Consider the following 20,000-nt stretch of genomic DNA (forward strand, 5'->3'; position numbering starts at 1 on the left):
TGGTAGTGGGTGACGTACTTGGTCACCGGGTAGCACGGGGTCGGTGCCTGGTAGGAGGGCTGAGGGTAGCTAGCTTCTGCCGCCACCAGCAGGGCAGCCACCACCACCGCAACCACACTTCCGCTGGGCCACATCTGAAACACTTTGTCAGTAGAACACATCCTTTCCACCACGCTGTCTCAAGTCATCTCTTCTTCAGGCTTCTCTTAACTCCTTTATGAGGCGTAGCAAGGATTGAACAGTATCCAATTTAAGCAAGATGACTAGTGTTTAAGTGGTTTCCTCTGTTTTCCTTCTGCCGTGCACGAGTGAGAGAGGCTGTTTGCTAATGTGGCAGCAAATCATCGCCACAGATTCATATTATGCACGATATGGAGCTGAGAGTTGATGGAAAGGCTTAGTTTTAGATAGATAGTTTCTGTGTATGTTGGGGGGGGGAGGAGGATATTTGTGTGTGTGTGTGTGTGTGTGTGTGTGTGTGTGTGTGTGTGGAGGGGAGGGGGGGTGGATGGGTGTTCTCGCCAAATCTATGATAACAATTAGTCACGTAGAAGTGAGATGAAGAAGCTTAATATATGGTAATAAATAGGTATATGTGACTGCCTGTTTGTTCAGCAAGTATGGTAAGGAGCAGTCGTACAGTAGTAGAGTGGACAAGCTGGATATGCGGTAAGAAATAAACAAGTTAAGTCCAGGAAACTATGTAGAGGTGTAGAAGAGTGGACGTGTATGTGTTCAACGTGGTAGGAAACAGGTAGATAATTCAAATACAGGTAGCGATAAAGAAATGCAGACGTGTAGAGGTGTGTGTGTGTGTGTGTGTGTGTGCACTCCACGTTGTTACCTTCGTGGGGTGTTTCGTCTGGCAGTGTCAGAGAGGGAATGCGTGTGTCAGCAGCGGCTCGGCTTGTATTTATACCGTGCCTTTCCCTCCCTTCACTTCAGGGGGAGACGCCCTTCAGGTGGTGCCGGCATGAGTCGTGTCAGGGCTCTTGTGTGTGTATGTGTGTGTGTGTGTGTGTGTGTGTGTATGTGTGTGTGTGTGTGTGTGTGTGTGTGTGTGTGTGTGTGTGTCATGTCATGTCATGTTTGTGTGTTCTGAATTGAGAAGTAACGTAGAGACGGCTTCTCTCTCTCTCTCTCTCTCTCTCTCTCTCTCTCTCTCTCTCTCTCTCTCTCTCTCTCTCTCTCTCTCTCTCTCTCTCTCTCTCTCTCAAGTGTGGGAGCGAGTCATGAGAGAAGGTTATATTATTTTCCTGGAGTCATACGCACTGTTGGTGACTCAAGAGGTGGAAATGTTGTGTTTGGCGTGGCGGTGGGCAGTGAGTCAGTGAGGCAGTGAGGGAGGCAGGCAATGAGGCAATATTTAGCTGCCTTCGTTTTAGATGGAGTGAGTGAATGAGTGAGTGAGTTACTTTTGTGCTAATGAGTGAAAGTTTTAATGTTCGTTTGTGTGTGTGTATGTGTGTGAGGTGTGAGAACAGGTATGTATTCAGAGTAGTTAACCTCATCTACCTACCTGTGCACCTTTCCTAAATCAACACGTTTCCTTATGTTATTGGAGGCGTACTGTGTGTAAGTATGTGTGTGTGTGTGTGTGTGTGTGTGTGTGTGTGTGTGTGTGTGTGTGTGTGTGTGTGTGTGTGTGTGAAGCGTGACAATGAGGAGTGAGAACAGGTATATTTCACATCAATTAAGTCCACATACCCATCTGCACACCTTGCCGAAAAAAAAGAAAAAAAAACTTTCCCTGCATTACTGGAAGCATACTGTGTGTGTTTATGTGTGCGTGTCATTATGAGGAATGAAAACAGGTATGTTCACATTAATCAAACTCACATACCCACCTTTTCACAAACCAAAACACCAAAAACACCTTTCCCTACATTACTGGAGGCGTACCGTGTGTGTGTGTGTGTGTTTATATAAGTGTGAATGCAGAGTGAAAACAAGTACATTTACACTAACTAGAACCAACATACCTACATAACCCACCTTTCCACAAACCAAGTCACCTTTCCCTGCATTACTGGAAGCGTACTGAAGCGCAACACAAGAGCGCGTGGGGTATCTTGCGTGTGTTCTCATTCATGTCGAATCATCCGTGGTGTTGACCTGTACACTTTGGAAGCGACCCAGAAGACCGCCTTTCCCCGACCCGCCACCCGCTTGATCACCTTGCCCGGGAGTGGGGACAGTGCAGCTTAGCGAATCTGGAAAATTAGAACTCGATGGATAAATAGAGACAGAGACAGAGAGAGAGAGAGAGAGAGAGAGAGAGAGAGAGAGAGAGAGAGAGAGAGAGAGAGAGAGAGAGAGAGAGAGTGGGGGGGAGGGAAAGGGAGATTTAGTATAGTAAGTTTACAGTGCATTGGTTAGATTAGAGGGTGTTAGACAAATTGGGAGGATTAGAAGGGCAATGAAGGCAAACCAGTGTGTGTGTATGTGTGTGTGTGTGTATGTGTGTGTGTGTGTGTGTGTGTGTCTGTGTGTGTGTGTGTGTGTGTGTGTGTGTTGAATACTGCCTCCTTTTTTTTTTTTTTTTCTGCATGCTATTTATTTCTTGTGTTTCCTTATATGCAGCTAAGCGGGTCGGTGGCTGAATGAGTTAAGGTTCCGCCACAAAAGGTTCCGCCACAAACACCTTGAGCAAAAATGTACCATGAGAGACGAGACGTGGGGTGTTTACGCGGCGATGCTTGAGTTAGTCTTGACCATGAGGGAACACTGGAGGGAAAAGAGAGAGCGACGTAATAGAAGTAACTGATTAAGGTTTAGGTTCAGCTTTCCATGCGTCTTTTTTTTCTTTTCTTCTTCTTTTCTTCTTTTTTATATCGTTTCTTAAGATAGATTTGCGTGTGCGTTATCATGTCTATTTACTTGTTTATCATTGTTTTCCCTCTCCCTCGAACACACACACACACACACACACACACACACACACACACACACACACACACACACACACACACACACACACACACACACACACACACACACACACACTCTTTTCGTTTTCCTGGGCTGTTTTCCTTTAATGAACCGTTTGTTTTTGTTATTATTATTATTATTATTATTATTATTATTATTATTATTATTATTATTATTATCATTATTATCATCATCATTATTAGCATCATCACACACACACACACACACACACACACACACAGAGAGAGAGAGAGAGAGAGAGAGAGAGAGAGAGAGAGAGAGAGAGAGAGAGAGAGAGAGAGAGAGAGAGAGAGAGAGAGATGTGAGTTCCCGGGTGTCGCCAACGAGGCATGGGCGCCTCGTTGGTGATCACTGGTGATCGCTAACCACTTCCCGCTCCTCCCCAGGCCAGGCGAGGCAAAGGGACGCGGCATTTCGTGACTCGCCACCAGGCTGAGGCGTAGGTGGCCCGGCATTACTGTCTCCGTGGGTCCCTTCCGCGTGTGTGTGTGTGTGTGTGTGTGTGTGTGTGTGTGTTCATTTGAGTCTTCCCGCCACTTAGCCTCTCTGCCTTCTGTTGATGTTCACCGTTTGTGTTTAAGAGCCTGTCATGTGTTTATTTAGTCTTTTTGCCATCTTGACCCTCTCCCTCTTGTTAATGTACTGAAGTTTATGTGTATATGTGTTAATTTGGTCCTTGCCTACCTGCCTTCCTTAGTGTTCGTTTAGTCTTCCTGTCACCTTGTCTACCTGCCTTCCTGTTAATGCATTCAAGGTTCTGTGTGTTCATTTAGTTTTTCTGCCACCTTGCCTACCTGCCTTGCTGTTAATGCACTCAAAGTTCTGTCATGAGTCTTTCACTTAGTCTTTCTGTCACTTGCCTGTCTGCCTTCCTGTTCATTTTCATCTAGTGTACTGAAGGGTCTATGCGCGTCTTCATAGGCTCTCTCTGCCACCTTGCCAGTTGCCTTTCTCTTAATGCGCAGATCATGTATTAAAGATTTTGTGTGCATGTTTTCATATAGCCTTCCTGCCACACACCTTTCATTGCACGTCTTCCTGTTAATGCTCAGCTACATACAGTGTACTCAAGGTTTTTATTAATCGCCATTTTGTTTTATTATGGCGTGGATGGCCTGGCATCGGTGTTTGCGCGTGCCTGTTTTGTGTCAGCATGTCTTGATAAAGTTCGGTTCAGTTCAGTTCAAATGGTTTATTTATCCATATTACTACATTCTCTAAGTTTTAATGATAGGTTAATACATTATAAGATCTTTTCAAATGCCGCCTTGACTGTCTGCCTTTCGTCAATGATCAACTGGTGTACTTGAGGTGCTTATCGATTGATTGCATGTGGTTTTGTTGTTGCTAACGTTGAGGGGCATGAGAAAGTAGAGAGGCTGCGAGACGACACTTGACCCGCTCACGGCAGCTCCTGAGACGCGCACAGCAGCAGCAAGGGATGAAGCTTTTGATTACAAGGAATAGATTCAGACTTCAAACGCTCGCATAATCAAAAGAAATATGTAGCAAGTAAACAGACAAAGAGATAAATAAACTGGTAGACAAATAGCTAAAGAGGTAAAGAAGTAGATAAATGAAGAAAAAGTAAACTAAGATAAAAGTGAGCATTTCCATTAACGGAAATTTAATCATGTGCTTTAATATCGAACAGAAATCTCATGTCCAGATCCAAGGTTTAACCACCGCAAAATACAGATACTTATAGCAACAACCTGAGCTTTAAAAGAACCACTTTACTCACACGCGTTCAATTGAAAGCAATGCAATAGTCAGCGAAGTCAGTCACCCCGCGTTACGTCACACTGCGCAAATCGCTCGGCACTCGTACAATACAACAATCGTAAGGTGTTTCAGCCGTGAGAACACCCTTACTCTTTCGCCAGTCCTCCCATTTGTCATCTGCCTGTCGCCATGAATTGAAGTCACTTGAAATCATCCACTGCCAACACCTCCCCTCTCCCCACACACACACACACACACACACACGCACTAAGTTGAGGTTACGACTGAGGGTGAGAGAATGCTCGTGAAAAAAAAGAAGAAAAAAAAAAAAAAGGAATCGGTATTGTAGTTGTTTCCTGTCTTCCCTCCAGTCCCAGCTTGGTCCCAGTGGTATTCACACAGCGTAGTGCCTTTGGGTTCCAGTAACAGGGGCACCAGTGATGAATATTTATGGCGATGATGACAATAAGAAGACTAAGAGTAAGAATAAGAAGAGGAAGAGAAAAAGATAAGGAATAATAAAAACTACGAATAAGAATAAGAGGAGGAGGAGTAGAAAAAACACTACGTATGAGAATGAGAGAAGGAGGACGAGAAAGAAGAGAAAGAAAGGAAAAGGAGGGAGAGAAGAATGAGAAAGAAGAGGAGACAGGAGAAGGTGGAAGGTGGAGGAACGTAAGAGAAAGGGAGGAGAGAAAGAAAACAAGGAGTCGAAGGACAAAGAGGAGGAGGGAAAACCAGTAGATGAAAAGGGGAAGTGGGAGAGAAGGAGGAGGAGGAGGAGGAGGAGAAGGAGAGGAGGAGTAATGACATGGTGTATCAACAAATCAGAGAGAGAGAGAGAGAGAGAGAGAGAGAGAGAGAGAGAGAGAGAGAGAGAGAGAGAGAAGCAAACTGGTTTTTAGGAGGAGGAAACAAAAAAGGTGCAAAAAATAGCTATCGAATAGAATCTCTCTCTCTCTCTCTCTCTCTCTCTCTCTCTCTCTCTCTCTCTCTCTCTCTCTCTCTCTCTCTCTCTCTCTCTCTCTCTCTTACCTATCTACTATCCATCTATCTTTTAAACAGTCAATCCATCCATCCATCCATCCATCCATCCATCCCTCCATCACAGCCAACCATCAGTGACACCCAGCACCAGACAACGCACTCCAACAAACAATCTAGAATAAGCACCCTCGTTCAAGATCCACTGAACAAAACTTAAAGCCTTCCCATGTGTGACACTCAGGACCGGATTCAGGAACGCTCTGCTCTCTCTCACCACCACGACCATCTTCCAAGGCCACAGAGATGATTAGCCGGGTTCTCAAGAGTGTTTCTCCCATTAATAATGTAGAAATCTTGTTAACTTGTCACTCAAACCTTAAAAATGTATCCTTAAAAACCGTGTAGCTTAAACTAAAGCCTTTGGAAAGTAGCAGAAGTGGGCGTAGAGGCGTTTCCTTTCAGCAAATCAACTTCAAGGTTCCGAACGCCTGCCGAAGCTTCACCAGGTGTTCGGGGCGGCGGAGAGAGCGTCAGGGAAGTACACTTGGCCGGGAGCGTGCGTGGGAGGGGCAGTGGTCCGTAGGCGAGGAGGCGTGAAAGTAAAAGTGGTAAGCATGTTTGGGTGACAACGTAAAGATGAGCAGGAAAATCTGGTTTGGCGTAATACTTGTAACCTAATGCTTGTGTCATCACCGTTCCTTGGGGAGAGAGAGAGAGAGAGAGAGAGAGAGAGAGAGAGAGAGAGAGAGAGAGAGAGAGAGAGAGAGAGAGAGAGAGAGAGATGGTGGGAGGGAGGGAGGGAGATTTCTATTAAGATTCCTTCTGACAAATATTGGTAAAAATTTATATTATGATACAAAAAAAAAATAAAATAAAAAACTCCTAATGTTGACTGGATGAAGTAAATTATGGAGTGAGAGTAATCTTTTGAATATAAACTTTTAATATCAACTTATTTCTAGAGACTATTTTCTTATTTTTCATGCCGAGATTGAGTCATCTTGAGAAGGAGAGATGACGATGGCATATTTTTGCGGGAATGTGAAGGAAAACGGGCATTATCATATTGTAGAACGAAGATGTTTGTTTACTCAAGATAAAAAGGCTTCAGGAAGAGAGGAAAGGGGCGTGAAGGCTGCCTGCCAGAGAGAAAGGAAGAGAGAGAGAGAGAGAGAGAGAGAGAGAGAGAGAGAGAGAGAGAGAGAGAGAGAGAGAGAGAGAGAGAGAGAGAGAGAGAGAGAGAGAGAGAGAGAGAGAGACTTTTAATATCAACTTATTTCTAGAGACTATTTTCTTATTTTTCATGCCGAGATTGAGTCATCTTGAGAAGGAGAGATGACAATGGCATATTTTTGCGGGAATGTGAAGGAAAACGGGCATTATCATCTTGTAGAACGAAGATGTTTGTTTACTCAAGATAAAAAGGCTTCAGGAAGAGAGGAAAGGGGCGTGAAGGAGAGAGAGAGAGAGAGAGAGAGAGAGAGAGAGAGAGAGAGAGAGAGAGAGAGAGAGAGAGAGAGAGAGAGAATGTGTGTGTGTGTGTGTGTGTGTGTGTGTGTGTGTGTGTGTGTGTGTGTGTGTGTGTGTGTGTGTGTGTACGTACTCCTGATGCCATAGTTAATTTTCCTTCACGAGGGCAAAACTTCACACATACTGCGTTCCAAAGAAGGGCAGCAGCTGGTCTGTCAGTTAATGAGGATACCGTTTCCTGTCTGGCTGTCTCCTGTGCTGCGTGCGTCCTGAGCAGCAGAAGGCTGATCAAACACGGAGCTTTGAGTGACGGAAGCATCCACCTGTTTCTTTTTAAGAGCACGGTGGTTATTTTTACTCTTATCGTTACGTGAAAAATAGAATAAAAAGAAAATAGTGTACATATTATTACTGTCTCCGATCTCCAGTGACGAGCTTTGCGTATTGGTGTAACTGATACTGAGGAAGTGTTGCTGCAAAACCTCGTGAATGCATTTTGTTGAATACTCCATAATTCTTGGGGTAACTGTACATTTCGAGTGTCAGTTCCTGCGCATAACACACAACAATCTACACTCTCTCCAGGAAATGATGTTGCAAAATAAAGTAAAACATTTTGCAGAATATAGCAACACTTTTTTGGGGGCAACTGTACATCGGTATCTTCAGCAACAATACTGCTCTTCCAGTCAAAAAAACACTATAATTTCCACCTCTTCGGAATCTTACACATCCCAAACATTCACATTCCTTTCTCTAATCTCCAGCATTAATTCAATGAACGGCGCTTGTCTGGTCGCTAACGACTTTCGCAACTAGAGTTTAATCATTCACTGAGAGGAGGCTGAATAAAACTTTCTCTTTCCTCAGTCATCTCCAAGTCAATAAACTGTGAAGAATGGATAACTAGTCTTCGGCCACATTCCCATTCATCTGACCACTTATTTCAAGCGTATATTTCTAATGTGTTGGCGGTTCAGAATATTAAATCCGTGCTGAGTCATTGATCTAGGTTTCCCCTTTCCATCAGCCACACCCCTTCAATTATTCATACTCGAACTCTTATGAGTGCATTACCTTGTTTATTCTTCCTTGGTAACCTTCTTGTACTTCAGTGTGATGATAACAAACGTCTCGAGTTTAATTATTATTGTTATCTCGAGCGGTGGAAGGTATTATCACTGTGTCTGTCTCCTCTCACCTGTCGAAGTGTTATCAGATATGCATATATTCACACTTTCATGTTAGGTGTCCTGGGAACTCGGTCAACATAAATGAAACCAGGTGTTATGTGTTGTGTGCTTCGCGGGTCTCTCTCTCTCTTTCTCTCTCTCTCTCTCTCTCTCTCTCTCTCTCTCTCTCTCTCTCTCTCTCTCTCTCTCTCTCTCTCTCTCTCTCTCTCTCTCTCTCTCTCTCTCTCTCTCTCTCTCTCTCTCTCTCTCTCTCTCTCTTTCAGGTTATCTCAGCGCTTCCATAAACAGGAAAGCAGTGAAAGTTTGCGTGTTGTCAGGTTAATCCAGCATCTGTCTCTCTTAGGCGTGTTGATGCACTGGGGTCTCGTCAACCTCCCCAGTCCCGCTATAAGCAAGACAGTGGTGAAGGTTCTCGTGTTGTGAAGTTGCTGCAGAAAGAAACTGGCTCTCAAATAGAGTAGTAGATGAATGGAATGGGGTCAGTAATCAGGTTGTTAGTGCTGAGTCATTAGGGAACTTTAAAAGAAGATTAGATAAATTTATAGTATGAAGGTGATAGGTGAAGACAGGTAGATGCGTTTCATGCAAGGACTGCCACGTGAACTTTCTTATTCTCTTATGTTCTTGTATATTCTGCATCACTTGTAGCTTTAACATTTTTTTTGTGTATTGTAAACATGCCAGTATGATGTGCGTGTTCCTTTCTTCGGCCACGTTGCGATTCAAACATTTTCTTTCACTTATTTTGTCCGTGTTCGCAATGCAGGTTCATGGACGAGCAGGTGTGACAGCCTTATGCTTTCCTCCTCCTCTCTCTCTTCCAATACCGTGGTGCATTTACAAAATTTCCTCTCACTTATTTTATCCGTGTTCCTAATGCAAGAGTTGACCAGTGTTCGTCTGTGCTTGGGTTTCATAGACGAGTGAGTGTGAAAGCATGGTGTCTCTCCCCCTTGCCCTTCAATACCGCGGTGCAATTAAGACATTCTCCTCTCACTTATTTTATCCGTGTTCCTAATGCAAGGAATGGACTAATAATACCTGAGTTCTTCCTTTCCCTTTTCTGGTGAATTCTCGGGAACTGCTTTTATTTACTTTCTCTTCCTCCTCCGACGCAGGCACTTTCAAGGCACCAGTATCGTGTAACCTGCAGAGTATCAGCTGATTGCCAAATGTTCCTTTCACAACTCTCTCTCTCTCTCTCTCTCTCTCTCTCTCTCTCTCTCTCTCTCTCTCTCTCTCTCTCTCTCTCTCTCTCTCTCTCTCTGGAAAAAACAATGTGTGGGTATCTTTGGGTATGTTTGTCTCCCTTTTTTCTTGCAGTGGTGTCGTTATTAGCTTGCCTCGCTGCTTATAAAAGAAATTAACTTGGATACACAAAATTGAGAAGTTATACGAAGGAAATGCCGTATTTTTTTTTTTTTTTTTTTCAGTAGAAGCATTTCAGAAGCTTCCCTTTTTATTCATTATAGCTTTTATTATTTTTCTGTCTGACTTTGTGTTAAAGATGTTTACATGCTTAAAAAGTAATTATAAAGATGAATACAGACACTTTGGTATGCCAGTCAGATCAGCTCATAATTATTTAGTATTTTCTGTTTGACATTTTGCACGTTCTCTGCAAAACAAATAAATATCAACCATAAGAAGTAAAGGTTGTACAGACTTTTTCTTCAGTAGGACCAGTCCAGAATATTTTTCCCAGGCACAGATACATATTATAGACCTTATTATTTTTCTCATGTTCATTTCCAAATTGAATATAGATGTAGCATACATATAGCAATACAACACGATGTTCCCCGCAAGCAAACCCGCCCTTCACCAATCAGAGGAGGACAAAGGGAGACAGAGGGAGATACAGCAAACACAAGGATACATTACATATTTTATTGTTAGGGTCTATATTACACTTGGTTCGGGTACTCGAGTCTAAACATCACCAAGGGAGCGTGTGCGTGCTTGCGTGTGTGTGTATCATTTGACAACCACGAGACATACAGTACAAATAGTAATAATTATAATTTAAATATTGGAGAGAACATATTCCACTCGCTGTTATGGAAATCAGAGGGATGAGGAGGAGAGGAGGAAGACTGAGAGAAGTATGAGGGAACAGGTATGGCTTTCAGTAAGAGAACAGGACATCTACTCACTGTTATAGGAATTAGAGATGTGAAGAGGAAGAGAGACAAAGACAGAAAGAGTATTTAAAACCGATGATTAATAATTTCAATACTTAAGACGCGTTTGGAACCAAGTGAGGGTGAGTATAGTACAGATCATTGATGCGTGTGAGGGTAAGGACAGTGAGTTAGTGAATGCTTCCCTTCGGTGACTCTGTACAGGGATGTGGCGGCGTGTGGCGTGGTGTGTGGTGGTCTTACTTGCCGTAGCCGCCGTAAGAGGGCTTGGGGCAGACGGTCTTGTAGCTGTGCTGGGTCTCGGTGACGGTGTGGTACTGGGGCACAACCTTGGTCTGGTAATGGGTCTGGTACTGGACCTGGGTGGTGGTGACGTACTGGGGCTGGATCTTGGTCTTGTACACCGTCTGGTACTGGGTCTGGGTGACGTACTGGGTCTGGTACTGCACCTGGGTCTTGTACTGAGTCTGATAGACAGTGGTGGTGATGTACTGGGGCACCACCTGGGTCTTGTACACGGTCTGGTACTGGGTCTTGTACTGCACCTGGGTCTTGTACTCAGTCTGGGTGACGTACTGGGTTTGGTATTGAGTCTTGTACACGGTCTGGTACTGGGTTTGGTACTGGGTATGGTAGATGGTGGTGGGCACGACCTGGGTCTTGTACTCGGTCTTGTACACCGGGACCTGGCGCGGGGGGAGGGAAGGAAGAAACAAGCAGGTGATTAGCTTCACACCTCACCTGTCCACTGCGGTTATTAAAAGGAAGCTGTGAAAATGTACACCCTTATCACACGTGGGAAAAAATTATGCACATTTATCCTTAAAATATAATAAATACATAAACATTACTGAATTACTAAAACACTCTTTGCCTTTTCAAGTGATTACTCATGATAACTAGTAAGTAAAGCATTAAATGTCTGAATATATATTTGAAGATTTAGAGGACGCGTTTATAAAGTCTAATCAAAGCTTTTCCTTTTTCTACAGCAGCGCCTTATCATATTAACCAGCAAATAAAACATAACATGTGTCTGTGAGTCTATATGTAGGCTCAGAGGAAATGTTTACAAGGTCTAATCAAAGTATTTTTTTCTAGAGTGGCTGCACATCACACTGGCAACAGGGAACCACCAGAGAGTGTCCCATACTTACCTCCTTAACCTGTGTCTGGGTACTGGGTGACGTATTGAGTCTCCGGGTAGCAGGGGGCGGGCCTGTGGTAACTGGGGGCAGGAGCAGGGTACGACGCCTCCACCACCGCCAGGAGCGCCACCACCACCACGGCTGCCACACGCACGCTGGACCACATCTGAAACACGGGGCGGGGCGGGGAAGTGAAGTGGTGTCCTTTCACAAGCCGCGTCACACGTCATGAGGCAAATGGAAACGATTTTTTCCTCTTTCTGTCAGATGGTTTATACCCTGTCTCCCTTTCCTGCCCTCCCTCTGTGGTCAATGAAGTATCTATCTGTCTGTCTATCCGTGTGTGTGTGTGTGTGTGTGTGTGTGTCAGCAATGTGTGAAGAGTAAGTGGCAGTAATTATGAGTGTGTCGTATCCTGAGATGTGAGTGTCTTCCTTTCTCTCCCTCCTCCTCTCTCAGTCTCTCTGGAATATGAGTGACTAAGTGGCAGTAATTATCAGTCTGTCGTGGCCTGAGGTGTGAGTGTTATCTACTGCACGCCATCAGGATAATGAACAAAAAATAATGAGTCTTAAGTCCACCCGTGGCTGAAGTCTGAGCCTCTGGTTATTTTCCTCCTACAGGTGAGTCTCAGAGTCACAGATGAGGCAGACTTCATTACCTTCACTGATGTTTCTTCTGCAAGAGTCAGCGAGGGAATGATGAGGGCAGCGACGGGTCTTGTATTTATAGGAGGCCTTTCCCTCCCTTCACTCCCCGTCCCCCGCTCCGCTGAGAAGGTTAACCACAGGGCCGGCACATGATGTGGTGTGTTGAGTGTGTGTGTGTGTGCGTGCGTGTGTGTGTGTGTGTGCGTATCTCAGTAGGCGTATCCCTTCGTCTCGCGTCTTGGATCTTCCCTTTGTTTTGTTTGCTTCTCATTTACTACTTAACACTCCTTGGGGACTCCCTGGCGCAGTGTCATGGTTCTGCAATTGAGACCTGGGACCATGGAGGGAAGAGGGGAGGCTGGAGGGGTGTGTCTGGATGCCGGGAGGGTGTAGGGGTGTGTCTGGACGGGGAGACGGTGTAGGGGTGTCTTGAGGAGGGGAGATGATGTAAGGGTGTTTCTAAAGGAGGGGATAGGGTGTAGAGTATGTATCTGGAGGGAGAGGAGGGTGTGGGGTGTCTGGATGCGGGGAGGATGTAGGGGTGTGGTTGGGGATCTGACACAAAGGCCTCTTCTGCCGCTGCTGTTAGAGGGCTTCCCTGACCTGAATAGTCACATGCATATAGAAATGACAGCCGCGGAATGCACTAAGAGGCTGTGCTATGCTCCCGACCACGCTGCTCATCCTTACTTTCTATTATTTCTCTGTCTCTCTCCGCCTCTCTGTCTCTTCCCTGCCTGCTGTGCCACAATGCTTGCCGTCCTGTCTGTCTTTCTCTTTCTCTCTTGTTACTCTCGCCAAACATTTGCTCAACTTGCAGCTTAATTCAGCGCAGCGCCTCGCAATCTGCTGCTCGTTTGTCTCCTGGATTTGTTTGCCAGTTTGTTTCCTCGTGGCAGAATTGACCAGTCCAATCGGCCTTGCTTCCTTCCTTTCCTTAATTCGCTCCTTTCCTTCTTTTACTTCCTTCATAGTTATTGATCCTCGACCTTCTTTACTTCCTTCTTTCATTCCTTCTTTCTTTCCTTCCTTTCCTCTCCTTAAGGCAGAGTTAACCTTCCGTCCTTTTTTCTTTCCTTGTTTTTCTTCCTTACTCCTTCCTTCATTTTTTTTTTTCATTCATGACAAATTTGAGGTGCGTATGCGTTCAACATTCCTTCCATCCTTCCTTCCTTCCTTTCTCCCTCCCTCTTTCTTTTCCTCATGGCAGAATTAACCATACAGCCGATTTTCCTTCTGTCCCTCTTTTCCTGCCACCCTGCCAAAAATCTCTCCTTTCTTTTCCTTTTCTTCTATCCATCATTTGTTCCTTCTCTCCTTTGGCGGTCGTGTTGAAAAGATTGTGATGTATAAATATGTATGAGCCTTCCTGGCCTTCGCATCTTAGCGCCTTCGTTTGTGGCATAGTGATAGATTCTCCTTATTGACTGAAACTTCCTTGTGAGTTGAAGTGTTCGCCTAGTTACATACTTGTTCTGTTTGTGGTGAGACAGTGAGAAGCCTTGTGTTTTTAATGTTTTTTTTTTATTGTTATTATTTTTAACGTGTTATTTCGCTGCGATCTGTTTATGACTATACAGAGAGAAAGATTTTATTTATTTATTTATTATATATATTTTTTGTTGTTGTTTTCTGGGACTTGTCTAAACCGTGTTATTTATGAGAGAGAGAGAGAGAGAGAGAGAGAGAGAGAGAGAGAGAGAGAGAGAGAGAGAGAGAGAGAGAGAGAGAGAGAGAGAGAAAGTAAAACAGATAGAATAAAAGACAAAAATTATAATTCGGTTTAAGTTTCGACTTAGCCTCAATCATCTAGTTTTCTTATTTTTCCTTCTCTCTTTTTTTTTTTTGTTATGAATGTGTGTAAATATAAAAGGCTGTGTGTGCATGTGTTTGTTTATTTGTGTGTGTGTGTGTGTGTGTGTGTGTGTGTGTGTGTGTGTGTGTGTGTGTGTGTGTGTGTGTGTGTGTGTGTGTGTGTGTGTGTGTGTGTGTGTGTGTTTCTATTTGGGTGTTTGTGAGTGCATGCTTGTATGTTTGTTTGTATGGCAATGTTACATGTGCATACGTGTTTGTGTGTGTGTGTGTGTGTGTGTGTGTGTGTGTGTGTGTGAGAGAGAGAGAGAGAGAGAGAGAGAGAGAGAGAGAGAGAGAGAGAGAGAGAGAGAGAGAGAGAGAGAGAGAGACAGACAGACAGACAGACAGACAGACAGACAGACACGGTACTAGTTACATTTGTACGTAAGTCATGCACACTTGACTTCATTACATATGTGTGTGTGTGTGTGTGTGTGTGTGTGTGTGTGTGTGTGTGTGTGTGTGTGTGTGTGTGTGTGTGTGTGTGTGTGTGTGTGTGTGTGTGTGTGTGCTTTAGACCTTTACCTGATTTTTCCTTGTGAGTGACGCACCTAATTGTGAACCAGAATGCCCGGAAATGAAAGCTTGAGGGGCTCAAGGATTCTCTCCAATAAAAAATTACCCCGCCCCCTTTCCCCTCTTTGCTCTTCATTCTCTACTCCTTTTCCCCCTCTTTTTTTTTTCCTTTTCCTTCATCTCCCTAGTCTTTTGCTCACCTTTCTTTTTCTTTTTCCTCTTCTCCTTTTTTCTCTTTCTTCATCTTCCTTTTTTATTCTTCCCACATCCCCTTTCCTTTTTTTTCCCCTTCTTTCGCTTGCTATTCCTATATTCATCTTTTTTTTTCCTTCTTTCTTCTCTTCTTGCCACCCCTGTCAGTCTACCACCTCCTTCCTTATCCCTTCTTTCGTCTGTTTACATCCATCCGCCTCCACATCATCTCCCTCTTCGCCACTTCACCGTTTCCTCTTCATTTCCTCTTCACCTTTTCACCTCTCACGCACATATCAAACTTAATCTCTTCTCCAGTACATCTTCCCCTCTCTGTCTCTACCGTTACCTGTCTCAATGTCTCTCCCCCACCAGAATTCCCACTGTTCCTTCATTCCTCCCCTGTCTCACTCTTCTTCCCACCATAATTCCCTCTTCCTCCCCCTTCCCCAAGCAGGAATCCCAATCGTAATGGCTAAAACCGTCAGGCCTGTGGAGGGGAGTGCGCAGAATGTCCATGAGGGTGATCATATTCTGAAACACTGCTGCGCCGCACTTCCACTGCATTTCATATTCTCTAATTGAAGTTAGGCAGGTTTTTTATGACGTTTTTTTATGGCTCCAGTGACAGATTAACAAGATTTCTGCGTCATGAACAGAAGAAACACTCTTGAGAACACTCTTGAGAGATTTAAAGTGCTTCATTCCAAAGGCTCTAGTTGAAGTCACACGGGGTTTTTAAGGATTTTTTTTTTTTTATGATTTTAGTGACAGATTACCAAGAATTCCATATTATGAACAGGAGAAACACATTTGAGAACCCGATTAATCAGCTCTGTGGCCTTTGAAAATAGTCGTGGCGAGAGAGCAAAGCGCGGCGCCCTACATAGAGTGGTATTGAGGTAGCGGGCTGGTTGGTCTCAGTGCGTTCTGGTTCCCTCTCGCTCGCTCATAGGAAGCAGTGCGTGATGCAAGCGATGTTCCCACGTGCAGTATTCACCGGGGTAATTGTACGCGTCGCAGTGTGTTGATGGAATTTCCTGCGCTGCGTCTCCTGAATTATGCAGCTCATGTGCCGTGGTGTCCTCTGCTGCAGCCCACGCATCCTTTCCTGCTCAGCCAGTCAGCCCGGGGGACACTCGCCTAGTCAAGAGTGAAGAATAGTCTCGTTTTTTTTCTTGTTTTTTTTTTTTCTCGTGTGTGTGTGTGTGTGTGTGTGTGTGTGTGTGTGTGTGCTCATCGCAACTTCCTTCTTCCTGTAATCGGATATACTAGTCGGTATTTATTTTGTTTTGTTAGTTAATTAATTGGTTAGTCAGCAAGCTAGTAAGTTTGTTAGTTAGTTCTTTGTTTAGTTTGTTAGTTACCGAAACGTTCCTATCCCGTGGCAGTGTCGTCCAGGTGTTCCTTACAACCCTGTTGTTGCTGTAAAAAAAATAGACATAATTTTCCTCACAGCCCCGCGTCACTAAGGCATGGCGGTGATCTTGCCTCACCACCCTCACTAGCCGGCGCGGTGCACGGCCTGGCTTCCTCTCTCCCATGCACCTGCCGTCACTACACGCCCTCCCATTCACCCCTCCCTACCCCACAGCCTCCAGTGTCCCACCCACCACTGTCAGATACCCCCTCCCGCCCTCCACTGCCACGCTTCAACCCTCCCGCCTATTCTCCTCCATCTTCCACCCTCCCGCCCCACAGTGAATCATGATATGAGTGCCTACCTCTGTGTTCCCGCCTTCCCGCTCCCCACGCAGGCCCACACCTCAAGGCCGCCGCCAGCCTTCCCGCAGCCCTCGGACACGTCGAATCGGAAAGTGGGGCGAGATTAATAAAAGTGAAAAGACACCATAAAAAGTATACGAGGCAAGAATCATTGTGATGGAGGTGAGCAGCGCCGCCTGTTACTGGGGGGAGCTCGGCGCGGCCACATGTCAGCTGCCACCTCGTCTTGTCGTTGTTTGTTGCTTTCCTTCTAGCCTCCTGAAGATTCTTTCGTTTATAGATTACTGTATGGGATTTTATTACAAGCAGAAGTTGATTGTTCATTCCCCATTAGTTTTGTTGATTCCCTGCTTGTTTCCTCAAGAGTCTTTCGTCTCTAAATCTGTGTGTTGTTTTATTAGAAGAGAAAACTGTTTGTTAATTCCCCACAAGCTTCCTGAAGAGTCTTTCGTCTAAACATACATTTGTGTATGATATTTCATTGCAAGAAAAAAGATGTTTCTTGATTCCCTGTCACCTTCCTGAAGAGTCTTTCGTTTATGAATTGGTATACTAGATTTTATTACAAGCAGAATATTAAAGCCAATAGGAATATATTAAAGTTATTTAGTGCTGCATGGTTGGTCTCTCCAGTACAGCCCTCGCCGCCACGCCACCAGGCCACCCACGTCACCGCAACTTCCCAGAGATGTAAAAGTGTATTTTGAAATTCCGCTCGTCCGCACTGATAAACAATGATTACAAAATTACCGTAAATAATCTCTGTCGGTGTGTCTTTCTGTCTTCCTTTCCTGTGTGTGTGTGTGTGTGTGTGTGTGTGTGTTATATTTTTCCTGTTATTTACCTGTATTATGTATATATACGTACTTTTATCATATTATATTTATTTATTTATTTATTTATTTATTTATTTATTTATTCATTTATTTGATTCCTTCATTCAATCATTCACAGACGAGTCCCAATCTATTTATATTCATCTTAGTAATTATCTATCTATTTATCTGTATATATATATATATATATATATATATATATATATATATATATATATATATATATATATATATATATATATATATATATATATATATATATATATATATATATATATATATATATATATATATATATATATATATATATATATATATATATATATATATATATATATATTAGTTAGCCAATCAGAGACGGATCGGGTGCGCCACGGCCACTCGCCCCGCGCGGGTGGATCGCTCGGAAACAAATAGAAAGTGTCGATAAAGATAAGGTGACACGGATGAATGAGGGCGCCTCGAGACAAGGTTAAGTGAGCAGTACCTGAAGGGCGCGAGGTGTGGCGGCGGTGACCTTGTCTGCGCGGCTCGGGGTCAACAAGTCTCAAGATACTCGCCTTGAGACTTGAGGCAGGCAGGGATACGTGGAGGCGCCTAGACCAGATGTTAATTTTTCTAGCGGCAGTGTAGCTCTCTCACACGCCCACCTGCACGCCCACACAGCAAAAAATGCATTCATCGTGTGAGGAAGCGGTGGGCGGCTGGGGAGTGAAACGGTGGGCGGTGACTCTCACGCGCCCATGTCTTCCTTGAGGAGCGTCGCAGCCTCGTCACGAAGCGTCACGTGACCTGAACATTTACCCTCCTTTTTATGAGGGAAATTTTTGCCTCTTCAGGTTCGTCTTTCCTCCCTTCTCCGCCATTCGTCCCCCCCACCCCGCCCCGTGGTTTACAGCGCCGTTGTGCAATACACGTCTCTCCGCGTTTCCTTCAGGAGCTGCTGGTAATCACATCGACCTTTCTTCAGCACAGATCGGAAATCATGCACGTTGGACACACCCTCTATATCTTCCTCCATGATGACAGAGTACAGAAAACGGGGAATTGACTCTTATTCTCATTACTACGACTTTATTATCTGTATTATCGTTATTTTGGTCACATATTAACCTTGCAGGGGAGGAGGAACACTCCGAGCCGCGCCTGCTTGTTTGAAGGTCACTGATGGCGGTGATAGTGATTCAGTGACGGCGGCGGCGGTAAAAGTGACGGATGATGATACAAGACCGAGGCGTTTTTTTAAGCGAAATGAGAAGACAAAACATGGCGTGACAGTGATAAAGAGGACGAGAATGGGCGGCGGATGGTGACAATGCTCTCGATTGTGACGGTAGGATGTAATAGTGGTTGCACTGTGGTGGTGGTGGTGGCGTTGATAATAAAGAGTACACATATGGGGTGGTGGTGGTGGTGGTGGGTGATGAAGCGAGTGAAATGGAGAGGGGGAACATAATGAAAGTGAAGTATTGGCAATGATAACGGTTACTGTGGGGAGAGGCTCATGGTGACTACACAGTGACCGCAACAGTGACGAGAGGAGAACGTTATACTGAGAGAATAACAACACAAACAATGACAACAAAGTTTCCGATGACAAAAAGAGACAGAATATTACACGTACAGAGAGACAATAATAACAATAACAATGACAAAAAATTTCCCATAACAAGAGGAAAGACAATGTTACACTAATAGAACAACAACAACAACAGCAGCAACAGCATCAGCAGCAGCAGCAACAACAACAACAACAACATCAGCAACAAAAACAACAACAACAACAACAAAAACAACAGCAACAACAACAAAAACAACAACAAAAACAACAACAACAAAAACAACAACAACAACAACAGCAACATCAACAACAACAACAACAACAACAATATCAACAACAACAACAACAACAACAACAACAACAATGACAACATTTTCGATAACAAGAGAGAGAGAGAGAGAGAGAGAGAGAGAGAGAGAGAGAGAGAGAGAGAGAGAGAGAGAGAGAATCACGCACAGAAACAGAACGACACCACTAACATTAACACACCTCCCAGGGAAAAAGGCGATAAACAATACTACACCAACAACAACACCAACAGTGACTGAATTACTATGACAATGACAAAAAAATAAGCAACAAAACAAAAAAAAAACTGTACGGAGAAAGAGGAAAGGAGCAAAAAATAAGACGAGTGAGAGGGAATCTATATTTAATTAGTGCAGTGACGTAGCACAAACACACACAACTCCTAAACGGGACTGAGGTGAACAGGAAAGGCGCTTGAAGGTTTAAAGGTGTTGTTAGACCTCGGATTAGTGTGACGGGGATGAAGACTGGTGTTTGTGAGTGTGAGAGGAGGAGGCACACGAAGGAACACAAGGGAAAGGAGGGGTTTGGAGGGGGGTATGGGGCGGTATGGAGGGAGGAGGATCGCAAAGGAATACAAATGGAAGACAAACGGTAAATGATAAGTTGATAGGTGAGTAGATACGGGTATATGAATTAATAGGTGAACAAACAGGTAAATAAATAAATAAATGAATAAATAAATAAATAAACAGATAAATACATTGATTAGTCATTAGATAGGTAGGTAGGTAGATA

General features: G+C 44.1%; 2 protein-coding genes and 1 long non-coding RNA gene across 3 annotated transcripts in view; all 3 read right to left on the reverse strand.

Moving 5' to 3' along the window:
* LOC135103759 (adhesive plaque matrix protein-like) overlaps nucleotides 1–962 on the reverse strand; it is a 2,901-nt gene extending 1,939 nt beyond the window's left edge. The window contains exons 1-2 of the mRNA XM_064010457.1: nucleotides 845–962; nucleotides 1–134 (exon numbers count right to left, since the gene is read on the reverse strand). The exon at nucleotides 1–134 is cut by the window's left edge and continues 16 nt beyond it. Coding sequence (XP_063866527.1) covers nucleotides 1–134 — 134 coding nt within the window. The 5' untranslated portion in view covers nucleotides 845–962. The remainder of the gene's footprint in view (nucleotides 135–844) is intronic.
* A 9,742-nt stretch (nucleotides 963–10,704) lies between these two features.
* Nucleotides 10,705–20,000, reverse strand: part of LOC135103760 (uncharacterized) — a 17,881-nt gene continuing 8,585 nt past the window's right edge. Inside the window, exon 4 of the mRNA XM_064010459.1 lies at nucleotides 10,705–10,818. Within this exon, the coding sequence (XP_063866529.1) occupies nucleotides 10,711–10,818 (108 nt within the window). The 3' untranslated portion in view covers nucleotides 10,705–10,710. The remainder of the gene's footprint in view (nucleotides 10,819–20,000) is intronic.
* Nucleotides 11,647–12,421, reverse strand: LOC135103761 (uncharacterized). Its single transcript, XR_010270193.1, has 2 exons — nucleotides 12,281–12,421; nucleotides 11,647–11,785 (listed from the first exon to the last, which is right to left on the reverse strand). It is a non-coding gene; the product is annotated as an uncharacterized LOC135103761 (long non-coding RNA).

The sequence above is a fragment of the Scylla paramamosain genome, chromosome 9 (assembly GCF_035594125.1).
Source record: "Scylla paramamosain isolate STU-SP2022 chromosome 9, ASM3559412v1, whole genome shotgun sequence".
Lineage (NCBI taxonomy): Eukaryota > Metazoa > Arthropoda > Malacostraca > Decapoda > Portunidae > Scylla > Scylla paramamosain.